The 17,415-nt window shown below is 32.9% G+C and overlaps 1 protein-coding gene across 2 annotated transcripts; it reads right to left on the bottom strand.

Moving 5' to 3' along the window:
- Positions 1 to 3,743: 3,743 nt before the first annotated feature.
- On the bottom strand, positions 3,744 to 10,293 carry LOC114459775 (nuclear RNA export factor 1-like). 2 transcript variants are annotated; one of them, XR_003673464.1, is made up of 10 exons: positions 10,232 to 10,293; positions 8,328 to 8,376; positions 6,976 to 7,044; positions 6,762 to 6,818; positions 6,183 to 6,298; positions 6,058 to 6,100; positions 5,911 to 5,976; positions 4,024 to 4,199; positions 3,882 to 3,942; positions 3,744 to 3,806 (listed from the first exon to the last, which is right to left on the bottom strand). XR_003673464.1 is itself a non-coding variant. In XM_028441916.1 (6 exons), the coding sequence occupies exons 3-6, from the start codon at positions 5,965 to 5,967 to the stop codon at positions 3,768 to 3,770; spliced, it is 333 nt and encodes a 110-aa protein (XP_028297717.1). In that variant the 5' UTR covers positions 5,968 to 5,976; positions 6,058 to 6,100; positions 6,183 to 6,304; the 3' UTR covers positions 3,744 to 3,767. The 2 variants fall into 2 exon arrangements, 1 of the variants encoding a protein (XP_028297717.1); XM_028441916.1 differs by lacking the exons at positions 6,762 to 6,818; positions 6,976 to 7,044; positions 8,328 to 8,376; positions 10,232 to 10,293 and having other exon boundaries at positions 6,183 to 6,304.
- Between the last annotated feature and the right edge of the window lie 7,122 nt (positions 10,294 to 17,415).

Here is a 17,415-nt window from a genome sequence, read left to right as displayed (position 1 = left end):
TAGTACTTAAGATAAAGTATGTTCTTAACTATATGTGCTGTAGTAAATAGAGAGCCCTAATAAAGACTGTCCACAGGGTTATTGGTGTTATTGTTGACGCTTCCTTTGGGGGTGTGACTTTGTAGACGGTCCCTGCCCACTCCTTAGCTCATTAACATAAAGTGTGTTTTTCTGTAGTTTGTTCTCTGTGTTCCACTGAGTACACACAGGTTGTTCCACCTTTACATCGTCACATATTGATAGAGAAATGTGAGTGTGAATGAATTGGGTCACCAGTTAAACTAGTCTCCAGTGTGTGTGTAACAGCGGATGAATGTGGTGAGTGAGTGAGTGAATGAATGGAAACACACGGAGTGTTCTAACCTCTTCCTTCACAGAGCACACATCTGAAAACTCCTCCGTTTCTTCTTCTCCGCTTTTCTCCATCTTTGGAGCAAACATTCCGTCCCACACATGGTCGGGATGACGAAGCTCCTCCAGCACAGCTTTCCTCCTGCAGCCTTCATCATCATCATCATCACTGTCCGTCTTACTCATACTCAGCTTCACTTCCCTCAATAATATTTGTTCCTTTTCCTCTTCTTCTTCTAGTTTAACGGTAGTCATCATCCAGCTCTGTCCGTCCTCCATTTCACTGCTTTGTTCCTGACTCTAGCTGGTTGCCAGATACAACCGATGATTCCCCGCATGAAATATGTTGAATATCCACAGAAATGCCCCAAAAACCATCCGTTCATCATCCAAATAAAACATAAATATCACTTTTAACCAACGTTAAGCTGTTTCATCACTAAGTTAGTTATTTTATAATCTCACAATTAGCGGGAAAATAGTCAACCTGGCAACTACTCAACTGTTGCGCTGACGTCACAATCAACTTTTTATAAACTTTATGACAAACCAGTCAGAATAAATGTGATTATTGGTGATTTAAGAGTGAATAAAGTAGTTACAGCCTGAAGGATTTGGTCTGTGGATGATTTAATGGATTTTAGAAGAAATTTGTTGGGAAGTAATTAAATTATGATTAAATTATGATTGGTTTGTTCTCTAAAACAATAGATATTGTGGATAAATATTATACAAGCAGTGAAAGTAAAGTCACTGTAGATCAAATTAAATCCACAATTGCTTTTATCTTATTTAAAAAAAAAAAAATGTTCTTTTTGTTTTTTTTAACGAAAATAAATTATTTAAGCAGGCATTGAACCATGATGTTTTTCTTCTAACTTTGAAAATAAATTATATTTTAAAAGCTATTCTACGATGGAGCATTGTAGTCAGTAAAAAAAAAAAAACAGTTTTCCGTAAAAAAAATTTTTTTTTAAAATCCTTTTTCCGAATTAATTTTTTTTTTTTCCGTTTTCCGAATAAAAATTTTTTTTATCCGTTTTCCGAATTAATTTTGTTTTGAGTGTCTGTGAAAAGCACCAAATAAAATCCAATGCATCATTAATATTATTATTATTATCAAAAGGTATCCGTGAATTTGCCGTAGTATTGTAGTTGTTAATGAATTCAACCAGGACTCTAAGCTATGCTTTATGACGACTGTGTCCTCTTGAACTAAAGTATTATCTTTACCTGTCCGTCACTCATGTTAAAGTTGTGCCAACTAGCAAACAAATCATTAATATCTTTATATTTTAATTCGAAAAGTAAAAATCAATAAATGGATGAATATCCAGCACTGTGGATGACACCATTGTGATGAACTCTGACCCGAAACCAGTCTCTGTATTAAAAAAAAAAAAAACATTACGAGATAATCCCCACAAGAAAAAAAAAATTAATTCGTTCAACGGATTTAAAAAAAAATAATAATTAATTCGGAAATGGATTAAAAAAAAAAATATTCATTTGGAAAATGAATTTAAAAAAATAATAATAATTCGGAAAACGGATTTAAAAAAAAAAAAATATTAATTCGGAAAACGGATTTTTAAAAAAAATTAATTCGGAAACGGATTTTTTAAAAAAAATATTAATTTGGAAAATGGATTAAAAATTAATAAATTTGGAAAACGGATTTTTAAAAAAATTAATTCGAAAAACGGATTTTAAAAAAATAAATAATTTGGAAAACGGATTTTAATTCGGAAAATGGATTAAAAAAAAAAATATTAATTCGGAAAACAGATTTTTTAAAAAAAATTTTATTTTTTTTTTTCAAAAATATATAAATCTATATCATGTGCAACATGCATTTCGCAGAATGCCTGTCAAAAATGTTTCTTTCAAATTAAGAAACAAGTCCAAATGAGAGACATTAGGTATTTATTTCTTTTTGACTAGCTGTCTGCGACCCAACCAGTACAGGTTCAAGACCTACTTTGAGCTCCGACCCACCAGTTGAGAACAGCGGACGTAGATTACCCAGTGTTTACCAGTTATATAAATAAATAGATTTTTCAAGCCTTTTTCTTTACCTACAAACTTTTTCAAAATAAAATAGTACCATGCTGACTTTGTGATAAATAGTAAATAACACATTTTAAATAAATCCAGTGATGTTTGGTTGAACCTGAGGAATTATTTACATTTTATTGACAGATATTTTAACTTATTTTGAAAAACAACAGGTGTTGCCGCTGGGTGGCGCTGATTTATATACTTGGGTTGGACGGACACTCCTGCGTTTCTTCTTCTCCGCTTTTCTCCAAGTTTGGAGCAAACATTCATCCCACAGGTGATCGTGATGATGTAGCTCAGCCTTCATCATCATCATCATCATCATCATCATCATCATCACTGTCCGTCTCACTCAGCTTCACTTCCATCCATAACATTTCTTCTTTTTCTTCTTCTTCTAGTTTAACGGTAGTCATCATCCAGCTCTGTCCGTCCTCCATTTCACTGCTTTGTTCCTGACTCTAGCTGGTTGCCAGATACAAACGACGATTCCCCACATGAAATATGTTGAATATCCACAGAAATGCCCCAAAAACCATCCGTTCATCATCCAAATAAAACATAAATATCACCTTTAACCAACGTTAAACTGTTTGATCACTAAGTTAGTTATTTTATAATCTCACAATCAGCGGGAAAATACTCAACCTGGCAACCACTCAACTTTTAGGTGACGTCACAACCAACTTTTTTTATAAACTTTATGACAAACCAGTCAGAATAAATGTGTTTAATGGTGATTTAAGAGTGAATAAAGTAGTTACAGTCTGAAGGATTTGTTCTGTGGATGATTTAATGGATTTCAGAGGAAATTTGTTGAGTATAAATTAATTTATGAATAAATTATGATGGTTTGTTCTCTGAAACAACAGCAAAAAATCTAATGAATAAATATTTAATGAGCAGTGAAAGTAAAGTCACTGTAGATCAAATTAAATCAACAGTTGCTTTTACTTTATTTGAAAAAAATGTTTATTAAAAAAGAAAATTAAATTATTTAAGCAGACATTGAACCATAATGTTTTTCTTCTTCCTTTGAAAATAAATATATTTTAAAAGTTATTGACTCTGATTTTAGTGAAAATATTCGGAAAAAACGGTTTTAAAAAATTAATTCGGAAAACGGATTTCAATTTTTTAAAAATCGGAAAAAGAATTAAAAAACAATAATAATTCGGAAAACGGCTAAAAAAAAAAAATTATTTGGAAAACTGATTTTTTTTTTTTACTGACTACAATGCTCCTTCGTAATCTATCAAAAACACTCACTACCAACAGTATTCAGGTCAAATATCTGATCAAACGCTTCACATGAGTTCATTTTGACTTTATTTAATACAAAATTCAAAGACGTTTTACTTTAGGAACGACACGTCTGGGATCTTTCCCACCGTCTGAAACAGAAACAGTTGCTACTTTAGACATCAGCACATTTAAACCATGACGTAGATTGTTTAGAGTCGTGTCACCTTTAACTGAGTGAAGATATGTGCTGCTTTGTTCAAGTCCCACTTGTTGTCCTGCAAACACCTGCAACACACAGACAGTGTTTACCAGTGAGCTGTGACATTCATCCTAGTCTGGTAGACGTCATTAGGAGAGGACACCTACTTCAGGGACCATTCCAGGTTCATGTCTGACTTCAGGGAGAAGGTGCTGAGCATCTCCTGCTGTGGGGCAGTGAGGGTGGGCACTGGGCTGGAGGAAGGGGGCGGGGCAGAAAAGCTCTGCTGATCTGCTCCGTTGTAGCCATTCTGATGAAGAGCTGGTCGTTGATGATGCACAAACTGTTCAAGTATGAATGAGGACCACAGGGTTCAAAGGTTAGAGACTTTCTATGGTGTTAATATTACAGTAATATAGGTCACACCAAGGCTGTGTCCCTATAGTCCCTCCTATCTCCTTTCCTATCCACTGTCCTTTAACACCTGGAAGTGTTTAAGTGGTGGCTGTGATAAAAGAGCGTTTTCTGAGGAAAGGAGGCGTGGCCGTAGGATTATTACATCACCTAGTGGAAGTGTGTCTGATCGTCAAAACAAACGTGATCACCTTTTCCTAACTCCTCTCCTAACACCTTTCCTTAACTCCATGACATCTTCCACAGGGTTAAGGAAAAGTGGATAGGAAAGGAGATAGGAGGGACTATTCAGACACAGCCTAAGCCTTAGTTCATCTTTAGTTTGACTGTGAGCAGGGTTTGGGGTCAATTACATTATTCAATTACAATTACATCTTCAATTACTCATGTTCAATCATGATGACATTTACATTTTATCCAATTACAATTATTTTTTTATCCTCTGAAAGTCAGTTACAATTACATTCTCAATTACTAAAGTCCAATTACAATTAATCACAATTACTGATCCTGAAATAAATAACCTATTAAAAGTTAACACTAATACACTAAATATCTATCATCTCATTTATTTCCTATCTATTAGAAATAAGCTTCCTAATCAATGAAAATATAGGTTTTAATATTTTTAAAATGATAAAATATGTGAAAGCTTGATATGAAACATATTGTTAACTACATGTGTATAGAACTGTACATATAGAACTGTAACATGGTTTACCAGTTTAGCCTTAAATTATAATTGACAATTTTTATAGAATTTTCATGGCAATTACAATTAAATAGTCAATTATCTGAACTCAATTACAATCTAATTACAATTATGACAGCAACAGATTTTTTAAAATTACAATTATAATTATGCTATAATTGTGCTTAATTATCAATTAAGCAATTATAATTATATTGTTGCTACAATACAAACAGATGTTGGTTTGATATATTTATTAAAGTTGTTTGTTATTATTAACATTATTATTATTATTGATATGAGAAATAAATATGGTAATAACTGGAATATTTTGAGATTATATTATTTAATATTTACTACCACACAAAAGTAATAAAAAGTGGTATCGTTGAGTACCGATACTGATTTACGAGTAATGAGTATTGGTTTAAATGTGAAAGGTGTCCATCCCCAGTAATCTCTACAAGGGGAGTGGTGGCCTAGTGGTTAAGGACGCTGGGCTTGTAATCGGAGTGATTGGCGGTTCAAGCCTCAGCTGGGCCATCACTGTGGGTTGTTGAGCAAGTCCCTTAACCCCGAACTGCTCCCCAGGCGCCGCAAAAATGGCTGCATTTAACCCATCCAGTGGATTGGATTGGATATCCAATCCACTGGATGGGTTAAATGTAGAGGACAAATTCCATGTATGTAACAACATTACATGGCCAATTAAAGGAGAAAACCCTGATTTAATAATTTAATAACAATGGTTGTTGTGTAAAAGCGTTAATGTTTATCATTTTATTTTATGGACAAATAAATATAAATATAGTAAATATAGGAATACACAGAAAACACATGTGGTGAAACAGTATTTACTGTTTGTTCATTCCAGTCATACTAGTGGAGGCAAGCATTATCTGAAGCTACAGCTGATAATGAGCACTTTGGTTTTACGTGTGTAACCTACCCAGAATCCACTGCTGGAACTGTGATGAAAACCTTGTAGATTCTTTAGATTTATCATCTACAACAACTGAAAAAGCCAGGAAAGCGTTAGTGAGAATAGATGAGTTGCAGTGGATCTTCTTAAAACCATGACGACTAAGATACTGACCTTCTTTGAAGACTCCGCCCACTGTGAATGACAGCAGCGTATTCTGTGAAAACAAAGCAGTTTGGCTGAGAGTGAACAACACAAATGATGTAACTCAGTGTGTGGCAGATCAGACGTGAACTCACTGTGTAGGCGTTTACGTCCACGGTGAAAGAGATGATGTCATGCTGGGTTTATGGCAGCTCGTTGAGGAACGTCACCACATTCAGTCATGTGTGCTTCAGCAGATGGAAACGCATCGCTAGGGCAGTTAAAAAACAAGACAAACATCAGGTGGGCTCCATCATTACTAGGGTTGGGTATCGGTTACTACTCGCTACTTTTTCAACACTTCTGGTGCTTAATCATTATTTTAAACTAACTTCAAAATATCAAAATGCCCTTTTATTTCCAGAGCCAAATTTAACACATTTAACTAAACAAATAAACTTATTAGATAAACTTAACATCAGCGTTTCCCACACATTCATTTATTTATGGAGGATAATGTCACGCACCTTCTTTTAGGCCGTGTTTTGTGTATGTGCTATGTTTAGAAATGAGGTCATTGATCAATGATCTGAGCAGCGACAACAACGTCATGTGTATCAAGTAATGTGTGACACCGACATCTTTGTTCTTATCACCACCAATCACTGATGTCATTTCCTACTTATTGTTAGAAACGCTGTGAAGCGACATAGAGAAAAATGTTAGAAACTCACTGTTGCAAAAAGCGCTGAATGTAGACGTTTAGCGTCATCAGAGCCAAAGCAGCTTCTCTGTGTGATCACATGGTCAACATTTAGCAGGAGAAATGAGACGTTCATTACAGAAAAGAAAAGGCTTGAATCTAAAAATATAGTGGCTTCTATATTCTTGTACTTTGACAAGTGACGTTTTGAACACAACAGACAATTCAGCATCACACTGACTAACCTTACAAGGTGGGAGAGTGGTGGGTGTGTCCACATCAAAGCCAATGGGTGGGGGGAGGTCATTTCCATCCTGATGAGGGACAATACACAGTTTAGTACAAGTTGGAAAACATCAGTTCATCTGGTGAATATCTGGTGTTATATGAAACATAACATTCTCCTTAAAAACCACTGGAACAAAACACAAACTAAACTCAAGGTACCAGAACAAATCTAATCTGTGACCTCTGAACTAATCTGGTTGGTCCATGTGGATAAAAACAAAGTCAATAAATATATAGTGACTGGTACATCGTACTCAGGTCCAAAGCTGTAGAACTCATTACCACAGAACTTAAAACCATATCTGAGTTTAAAATGTTCACTTCTAGGGTTTAGTCTGAAAACAAACCAAAGTAAATAACACTGAGTCTGTGTGAATGTACGTGTGATGGTGTGTGTATGTGTGTGATTAAAAAAGTTTTATACAAATATGTATTAATGTATTTTATTATTGTAAATTGTGTAAAAAGGCCCAACCAGGGACATGAGCTGTGAATTAGCATTAGCTAGAAGCTCTTTATGCGTCACATCAGCTGTAAACCTTTATTGTAACTATGTTGATTACATCATCCCTAAAAATAAAGAAATAAATATTTGGGGGGAATAAAACTATTTAATTATTTGATGATTTTTCATCTTGCAAACAACTACAATAAACTGTACTTATAGCTGCTAGATGTGATCTTTTTATTTATTTATTTTTTTAATCAGATAAAAACATACTGTAGACCTCAGATTAATATATGTTAGATCACTCTAAATGTAAAAGGTTGAAATTGTTGCTTCAAACTTTATTTCATTCATATCAGGATTTCTGAGTGGCTCCATTTATGTTGTGGTTTGTCCATGATATCACATCACATCACGAGGTATTCAATTTCAGCTGAATATATAGAACTTTCTGTGTAAATACACTTCCACCACTGTTTTTACCACAACATTCAGTCTGTGAAAACACCAGAATTGTGTTGGGAAGTTTATCTGACAGAATTAAGTAAACCTCTATCCTATTCTATGGGACTCCACATCCCACAATGCAATGTGCAAAACTCGGAACAAACTTTCAAGCTGCAATTACAACTTTTTTTTTATTATTTTGTCGTTCAATTGATGTTTGAGTTATAGATCTATGGAGGCCTACACCATGTCTTTGATCTGATAGATAATTATTGTTCACAGCAGCTTTAACACAACTGATAATTGACTAAAAGCCTTTAAACACTAAGGTCCTCTAGTATCAACACTATGGTGGTAGAAATGAAGAGTGAGTGACCATAAACTGCTGATGAATGAATGAGTGAGTAGACCTACCAACTTCAGAAGCTGAGGAACCTTCTGGCACACAGCACTGGTATGTAAACTAAATAGAAAAGCAGAAGAATTAGTGTGAGAATTCAAAGTTGACACAATAAGCTGTAAAACTCAGTAAGACCTGCTGCTCCACTAACACATTCATTTTGTTCACTGCAACACTGTGTAGAACAGCTGGGAGATCACATCTGCATTTAGAAACATCTGTTTCAATATGACCAGCACCAGGAAGGATTTCAGCTTCCTTATTGTTGAGTATACGCTAACATACATGTCTGACCATGTCCCACGTTCACCTGAACGCCCACCCTGGAGTGTACTTACCAGCAGGTAAACTCAACCCTCTGCCCCATTTTGGTGATACACACAGATTAGACGTGGCAAAGCAACACATACACAAACACGGTCGACCAGTTTGAGCTGAAAACTGCCAAACAAATGGTTTTTTCTAAAGAGAGAAGTGATACGCTGCTGGGAGAGAGGTGGTTACCACCAGTCTGGTCTTAACTCCTCCCACTCTGGTCAATATGCAGGACAACCAACGAGTCACCGTCACTCAAGAATAAAACAGAGTCTGGGTGAAAACAATATCAAGTACATTTTACAGACACATTGTTAAAAAAAAAAAAAAAACAAAGCTGGTCAGGATGTGTTGAAGGAGTGAGTCTGATTATCAGCAGAGAAACCTGAAGACACAGTGAAACCAGAAGGACAGGAGGTGTCTCCATGTGCTAAACCCAGCAGTCCCACCACACATCCCAGTTACTGTTTCTGTTAAAGAAGAGCTGAACCATTCATTGCATTTGTGATATTATCACAATATCATAAAACAAGATTTTCTAATCGCAAAGGCTGCATTTTTGTTTTTTTCTTGTCCTGTTAAGTTCAGAGTGTTTAAGAAGTACAGTCCACATGTTTACATGTTTCATGAAATGTGAAATTAATTAGATATGTTGAAGAGGTAAAGCCACAGATTTGTTTCCTTTTTTTTTAAGCATGGTGGGCTTCACTACCCCCAGACTTAGCAAGTTTTCTGGAGCAAACCCTGGGTCAGGATCCAAAAGTGGGTCACGGACAGCTGGTCAAAATAAATAAATACTTAAGTTAATGTCTCTCATGTTGGACTTGTCTTTTATTTTGAAATAAACTTTTCTTTTGATAGGCATGCTGTGAAATGCATGTTGCACAGGAAAATATATAGATTTATATTTTTAAAAATATTATAAATGTGTGTTGTCGACAGTTATTTTTTAAAGACTAAATTTGGTTTGGTTGAGTTCTAAAAAAAGTGGGTCATGATTTAATGACTGTGGCAAAATGTGGGTCACAGGGTGAGACCAGTTGAGAACCTGGTTTACAGGATAATAGATGAAATGACTATTAATTACAGCATTGGTCATTTACAAACTTTGAATAAAATACAAATGAATAAATATTATTTTTGTTAAGTACTTAGAAGCTGTTTTTCTCAGGGTACTACAGTTATTATTTTTTAAAAAGTTATTACTAATTAATGACATTAATACTGGATATTTATGAAAACATAAATCAGATAAAGTATCTTCTTAACTATATTTGCTGTAGTAAATAGAGAGCCCTAATAAAGACTGTCCACAGGGTTATTGGTGTTATTGTTGACGCTTCCTTTGGGGGTGTGACTTTGTAGACGGTCCCTGCCCACTCCTTAGCTCATTAACATAAAGTGTGTTTTTCTGTAGTTTGTTCTCTGTGTTCCACTGAGTACACACAGGTTGTTCCACCTTTACATCGTCACATATTGATAGAGAAATGTGAGTGTGAATGAAGTGGGTCACCAGTTAAACTAGTCTCCAGTGTGTGTGTAACAGCGGATGAATGTGGTGAGTGAGTGAGTGAATGAATGGAAACACACGGAGTGTTCTAACCTCTTCCTTCACAGAGCACACATCTGAAAACTCCTCCGTTTCTTCTTCTCCGCTTTTCTCCATCTTTGGAGCAAACATTCCGTCCCACACTATGGTCGGGATGACGAAGCTCCTCCAGCACAGCTTTCCTCCTGCAGCCTTCATCATCATCATCATCACTGTCCGTCTTACTCATACTCAGCTTCACTTCCCTCCATAATATTTGTTCCTTTTCCTCTTCTTCTTCTAGTTTAACGGTAGTCATCATCCAGCTCTGTCCGTCCGCCATTTCACTGCTTTGTTCCTGACTCTAGCTGGTTGCCAGATACAACCGACGATTCCCCGCATGAAATATGTTGAATATCCACAGAAATGCCCCAAAAACCATCCGTTCATCATCCAAATAAAACATAAATATCACCTTTAACCAACGTTAAACTGTTTGATCACTAAGTTAGTTATTTTATAATCTCACAATCAGCGGGAAAATACTCAACCTGGCAACCACTCAACTGTTGCGGTGACGTCACAACCAACTTTTTTTTTATAAACTTAGTTGACAAACCAGTCAGAATAAATGTGTTTAATGGTGATTTAAGAGTGAATAAAGTAGTTACAGCCTGAATGATTTGGTCTGTGGATGATTTAATGAATTTCAGAAGAAATTTGTTGAGTAAATTATAATTTTCTGAAACAATAGAAAAAGATCTAATGAATAAATATTGTACAAGCAGTGAGAGTAAAGTCACTGTACAGCACATTAAATCTACTGTTCATTTTACCCTATTTAGAAATATATATGTATATGAATTTAAACTTTTTTTTAAAAAAAAAGTATATATATATATACTTTTTTTAAAAAGGAAAACAAATTATTTTTTACAAGTTATCAACTCAGATTTTAGTAAAAATATAATATATTATTCTAATGATATAATATATGTGTTTGCTGAAAGCTAAAGAAAGTCATTTTTAATTGTTAAATAATCTCTACATGTAATGATTTCTTACATCAAATGTTTATTAAATGAGATCCTTTATTCGTTCCACAAGAGGAAATTTACTTTTCAGTTTCATCTCCGTCCAAGAAACATGAAAACACAATCACATATAACATGGAGGACAGGAGGTATATTTATATTTATAGTAAGACAGTTGAGCTTTGTTTTGTTTTTGTTTACATGTAAACACACAAATATGTTACACATTTCATTACAGAATTATAATCTGGGTCTGGATTCTGGTTTTCAGATTAAGTTTGTTTTAAAATTTAAGGAAAAAAGTAAAGTTTTATTTTTTATTTTTGTAAAACTAAATTTTTCATTGACAAAAGTAGATATTTAAAGCTGTTTTCACATTCTCTAAATGAGTTAAAAATATTTAAAAACAATTTAAAATGTGTCTGCTACATCAGAATAAACACAATCTGCTTTCTGCAAAATAGATTAATTCATAATAATATCAGACTTGTATTAGATTTATTAGATTATGTACATTTAGTAGAAGATAATGGAGATAATTTATTTTACTTTTATCACTGCATTATTTTGGATTTGGTAAAAAAAAATATTAATAATGAATTATTGCAATGCTATAATATGGAATTACAAATGCAGTTTTATGTCTATCTGGTGTTAATAAATGATTTAATATAAACAGAGGTTTACGCCAGGGAAACCCAGTCAGTCCTCTGTTGTTTATCATAGCAGTAGAATTATTAGCTTTATTTATTAAATATGATGATCATATTAACACATTAAATGTTGTGGGTAATTATTTAATAATCTCATAAATAGCAGATGACACAACATTATATATTTATTTTTATTTGTGTCCAAATTCCAAATGTCCTAAAAGCAGAGTCCACTTTCTCAGAGGCTCAGGACTATATTTAAATATTTAGAAAATGTGAAATTTGGATTAATCATAATAACACACACACTTTAATTCATAATATTTCAGTCAAAAATGAGATAAAATATTTGGTAGAATATTGTTAATAAAAACTGAAGGTATTTCCAGATGAATCTACCAGTATATTCTCTGTCTGTTCCAGAAATATATATTTAAAAAATAATGTCATTATTAATAATTTCATGTTATAATAAAAAGTGATATAATAAAGTCAGTAGAAGAGGACGTTATGAATGTCATTGACTGTGAGACAATAAACGGTGAAATCACATGAAGGTGTTTACAAACTTTAGTTAAACATGAAAATGATTTATGCTTTACATTATACCAGCTTATCTTTGTCAAAGGGTTGGACCAATCACTTTCTTCTAACATGTGATTTTCATCCTTTAAGTGATCACATGATCATATGCAGGTGTTACTATATTATAAAATGCTTTAGAAGCACCACTTCAGTCCACATAAAGCTACAATCTGGAATAACAGCTGTATTTTATACAAGAGGAAAACTTTATTCTTTAAAGATTGGATTGAAAAGGGACAATAATACATTTAATGGATGACAATGGTAATATTTACAATCATTGTGATTTTAAAGATAAATGTTCTCAGAAACAACATTCATTAGTAGTCAGGGCTATTCCTATTGCCTTGATTCATTTCATTAAAGGAATATTACAGTATTCATCAGTATCCACAAAGATCAATAAACTGTTCATTGGTAGTTCTTGTTTTTAGACACTGTTATTTATTAAACAATGTTTTCATCTTCAAGTAAAGAGACAAATATTATCTTCAAACTTTTAGAAAACAGATATTATCAAAATTAGGACAAATATTTATCATTTCCTTTATTCCCTAAAATGAACGAGATTAATTTTAAAACAATTAATGATGTTTATCCATGTAAATATATTTTAATGATTAGGTTTAATATAGATGATTACAGCTCCATGTTTAGTCAAACTAATAATGAAAGTCAACAACACGTCTTTTTTTCCTGTTCTGTGGTGAAGAGGTTTTAGGAAAGAGTTGATGATTGGCTGCTCACACACACTGTGATACCTGGCTTTGATTAGCATTTGGTTACATTTGCTTTTATTTTGAAGGACAAGGATGTGGAATTTATATGTAGCAATTTGATGATATTTGGAAAACATTTGATACAAAAAATTTAGATTTTATAAAAAAAAATCCCAATTTTTTATTGCTTTTAAAATTGATCTTAAAAATGTATTGATTTTATTTTGAAAGATCTACACCGGTGTGGTGTTTGTATATGAATATTAAAATACTTGTTTCTTAATAAAGCATTAAAAATAGTGTGTTTAATCCTTTAACAGGACTGATCCTTTCAGATCCTTTTTAACACATGCACGTAGACTACGTCACTTCCTTCACTCGGATTGTTTACGACAGAGCTGCTGGGAAGTGATATTTAAATGTAAACTGACTATACAATGTTAATTAAATATTTTAATAGTACACATGTAAATATGTGACTGTTTTGTAATGTTTTCAATTTTTTATAATAAAAATGATAAAAACACAATACACAACATTGACAATCAAAAACCAAACATAAATAAATCAGAATTCACTCAAACATACATTTATAATTATTTTTCAAATAACAGTTTCAACATTTTAAATAGTACACAAACTGTCCAGAGCCGTTTAGAGAGAGAATAGTGACAACTCCGTTCACTACAATGGATCGTTGTTTTTTTACAGCAATGGCGGCTCATGGAGCCTCAATAGTTCCAGGAAGTGATCAGTTTACTATTGTAGCCAATGGAGTTAGAGCTTTGAATGGTAAGACGTTTAAATAATCATATTGGATACTATTATTATTATTATTATTAATAATAATTATTATTATCAGTGTAATGTGTGCATTAAAGCATGTTAGTGGATTATCCCCCACTAAACTAATTGACTAAGGCATCATTAGCAGATAACAGATGAGGAAATGCTTACGTTACTGGATAAACATAGCAACACAGCGTTAACCATAAAGTTCAATTATATTAATGTAATTTCATCCAACAATGTGGAATTATAGAATATGCTTTTAAACGTGATTTATTTTGTTGGAATAAATTAAAAAAAATTAAAATAGAATTAATTATAGAGTGTTTAGATTAGCACCAACAATGTTGTAAATTCATGATAAAATCAGCTGCTTTCTGCTTCATTTTTGCTGCAGTTCCATAATATGAACTGCTGTAATCAGAAATGCATCTTAAAATGTTCAGCACCCTCTTGTAACTTAAATAATGAGAGATTAAAGATGCTCAAATTAAGCAGTGTTATTATTAATCATGTTCTACTTGATAAAACAATTCTGATGTCACTCAAAAGAGAAAATTCCAATAATTTGAAAGATTTTAATAAAAGGTTTAGAGCAGACAGACGTTAAATTGTTTATGAATATAATTTAGAAAATGTGAAAACAGCTTTAAATATCTAAATTTATAAGGTAAAAAGATAATTAAAACTTTAATTTTTTCCTTACATTTTAAAACAAACTTAATCTTAAAACCAGAATTCAGACCCAGAATATAATTCTGTAATGAAATGTGTAACATATTTGTGTGCTTAAATGTAAACAAAAACAAAACAAAGCTCAACTGTCTTACTATAAATATAAATATGCCTCCTGTCCTCCATGTTATATGTCATTGTGTTTTCATGTTTCTTGGACGGGGATGAAACTGAAAAGTAAATTTCCTCTTGTGGGACGAATAAAGGATCTCATCTAATAAACATTTGATGTAAGAAATCATTATGTGTGTAGATATTATTTAACAGTTTAAAATGACTTTCTTTATCTCATCAAAACATTTTCACTAAAATCAGAGTTAATACCTTTTAAAATATAATTTATTATCTAAGGAAGAAGAAAAGCATTATAGTTCAATGACTGCTTAAATAATTTATTTAATTTATTTATGAGTAACACTGAAAAAAACATGGACTGTTGTAAATTAAATCATTTTAAAAAATCAGCAAATTATCCAAATAATTTAATAAAGAGTAATGATTTAGTGAAAGAATAACAGATATTAATCCTAAATTTAACAGGTATTTGGTGAATGTTAGATACGACCTCACTAAGGAGATTGTTGAGCCAAGAAACACAGATTAATTCCAAAATAGTCGAGTCAATAAAACTTTATCTTCATTGTTTTTTCATTCTGTAGATTAAAAATAAATAGTTCACATTGTTAAAAATACATCATGAAATGTCAACTTATTGCTTTGAAATTAACTTTTCATGAATTAATATAGAATAATAATAATAATCAAACAGTGAAAGTGTTCCATGTATTAGAGTGTTAATATAAGCAGCTCTAACTACAGACCAGTATCATTGCTTCATCAGCTTTCAAACATTAGAGAAAAAGGCTTTGTTCATAGACTTGATAATCCATCCATTTTCTGACCCACTTCTTCCTTTTTCAGGGTCACGGGGAGACTTGATAAGTTGATTAAAAACACAAGTTGTTGAGCTATCACCAGTTTGGCTTCAGAATGTATCATAGTATGTGATTAAAAAGCTGTAAATGTGTGGTATCAGAGGAACAGCCCTCTTATTAAAAGTGATCAGAATGAGTTTGCTGCGTGGCAGCAGCCTGAACTTGTTGCTAGTTCAGCATGGACATCACAAGCTGAGCTGCAGGAGAAGAAAAGCTACCAAGACCTCCTGAAAACAGCAGTAGGTAGTGATCCAGCATTCTGTCCATCATCCATCAATAAACACACACATTTCATACAATGCAATGCTACAACAAATTTACAAATGTGCATAATTATCTAAAAAATAAACAGAAAAACACTTTTACAAAAGTTGAAACAGATTTACAAAGGTGATGCATATATTATATAAATGTTAAGTAATGTAAATAAAACAATATTTAACAGAAATAAGTTTAATTGTAGTTTTAATCATATTCAATATTTTTTAAACTTGCTTTTATCCGTCCTATGACGTCTATCAAGTATGCAAAATATAAAAGATGGAAGAAATGATAATAATTACTGCTATTGTTCATTGTACTTTTTATTTGAAAAAATAAATGTGAAAAATCACAATAGATTTTGTTGTTATTGTTAATTTGATTTCTATTTAAAACATTTATAAGAATAACTGCAGATTTTTAATCACACTTTTTATTTGAAAGATGAAATATTAAAGATCATAAAATATTTGTTCTTTGTGTTTATTTGATTCCTATTAAAGACACTTTGCTAAAAATGACTGTATATTGTAAATATAGGCTTCAAAGTTTCTTCTTGTTGGGTTTTTTCTTTCTTACTATGGACTTTATATTTTGTTAAGCGCACTAACATGACTTTGTTGTTAATGTTTTTATTTACATTTCTAATTATTGATGAGCCTTGGATTTATTTATTTTTAATAAAAAGATGTAGGTTGGTTAAAAAGATATAAAAACAGTGAAGCTACGCTGTGTAAAAACAATAATAATCTGATATAAAATGTCTCACTGGTACAGACTAACTGCTTGTTACTGCTGTTTTGGCCTTATTGTGTTTATTAATATTTCAGTGACTTGTAGTTCCTAGACTGCTGCTCTATCATCTGCTGACAGTGTAGATGGATTAAACAATACTGTGTGCTAGGGCTGGACGCTCTCCCTACACTACATCTCAGGATTCACTATCTCTACAGTACTTTTTAAAGTTTACTCTTTGTTAATGTTGTTCATTGTCTGTTCTTACTTTTACCTGACCATACATCAAATATGAGTTTATTCTGTTATTAATACTGAGGACAATGTTTGCCTCTAATAGCTCTTTATAATTATTGTGGTGTGTGTCTGGTCCACTTTAAGTGTTGGTCCTGGTCAACTTTTTGATCTTTGTCTTTAGTTTAATGTTTGCAGGTGTTGTGAGATCACCTTGGTGGGCTTAGTGGTGGAGACCCCGCCACCCCCTTTGTTGAAGGCCTTGCTGTGTGTGCATCTTCACAGGTGACGTAGACCTCCCACATAGGTTCCTCCTGACTCAGTGAGCCCTTCCCTGCCTTCTTTTCTTTTTTTACAGAGTGGACCACGTGACTGTCAGTGAAACTTCTATTGTGTGTTTAAATCAAATTGTCCAACTAGTTAAAGAAACCATTGTTCTGCTGGTGGTGTTCTGAACCTGTGTTAGCATCTATAAGGGTTGTTTAACCAGGATCCTGGGAGTTCATACCCCAGGTGGTGTTGTCTTTCCCTTAGTGTTGTCCTACTATTGGAGTTATCCATTTTGCCATATATACATAT

Source organism: Gouania willdenowi, unplaced genomic scaffold (assembly GCF_900634775.1).
Source record: "Gouania willdenowi unplaced genomic scaffold, fGouWil2.1 scaffold_342_arrow_ctg1, whole genome shotgun sequence".
Lineage (NCBI taxonomy): Eukaryota > Metazoa > Chordata > Actinopteri > Blenniiformes > Gobiesocidae > Gouania > Gouania willdenowi.
This window is presented reverse-complemented; position numbering and strand designations above follow the sequence as displayed.

Bases quoted from the DNA above. Each gene is read 5' to 3' on its own strand.
- LOC114459775 (XM_028441916.1), bottom strand. From the start codon at position 5,967: ATGATAAATCTAAAGAATCTACAAGGTTTTCATCACAGTTCCAGCAGT. The intron at 3,943-4,023 runs GTAGGTGTCCTC...TGTGTGTTGCAG, and splicing joins AACCTGGAATGGTCCCTGAA to GTGTTTGCAGGACAACAAGT. The intron at 3,807-3,881 runs GTGACACGACTC...TTTCTGTTTCAG, and splicing joins ATATCTTCACTCAGTTAAAG to ACGGTGGGAAAGATCCCAGA.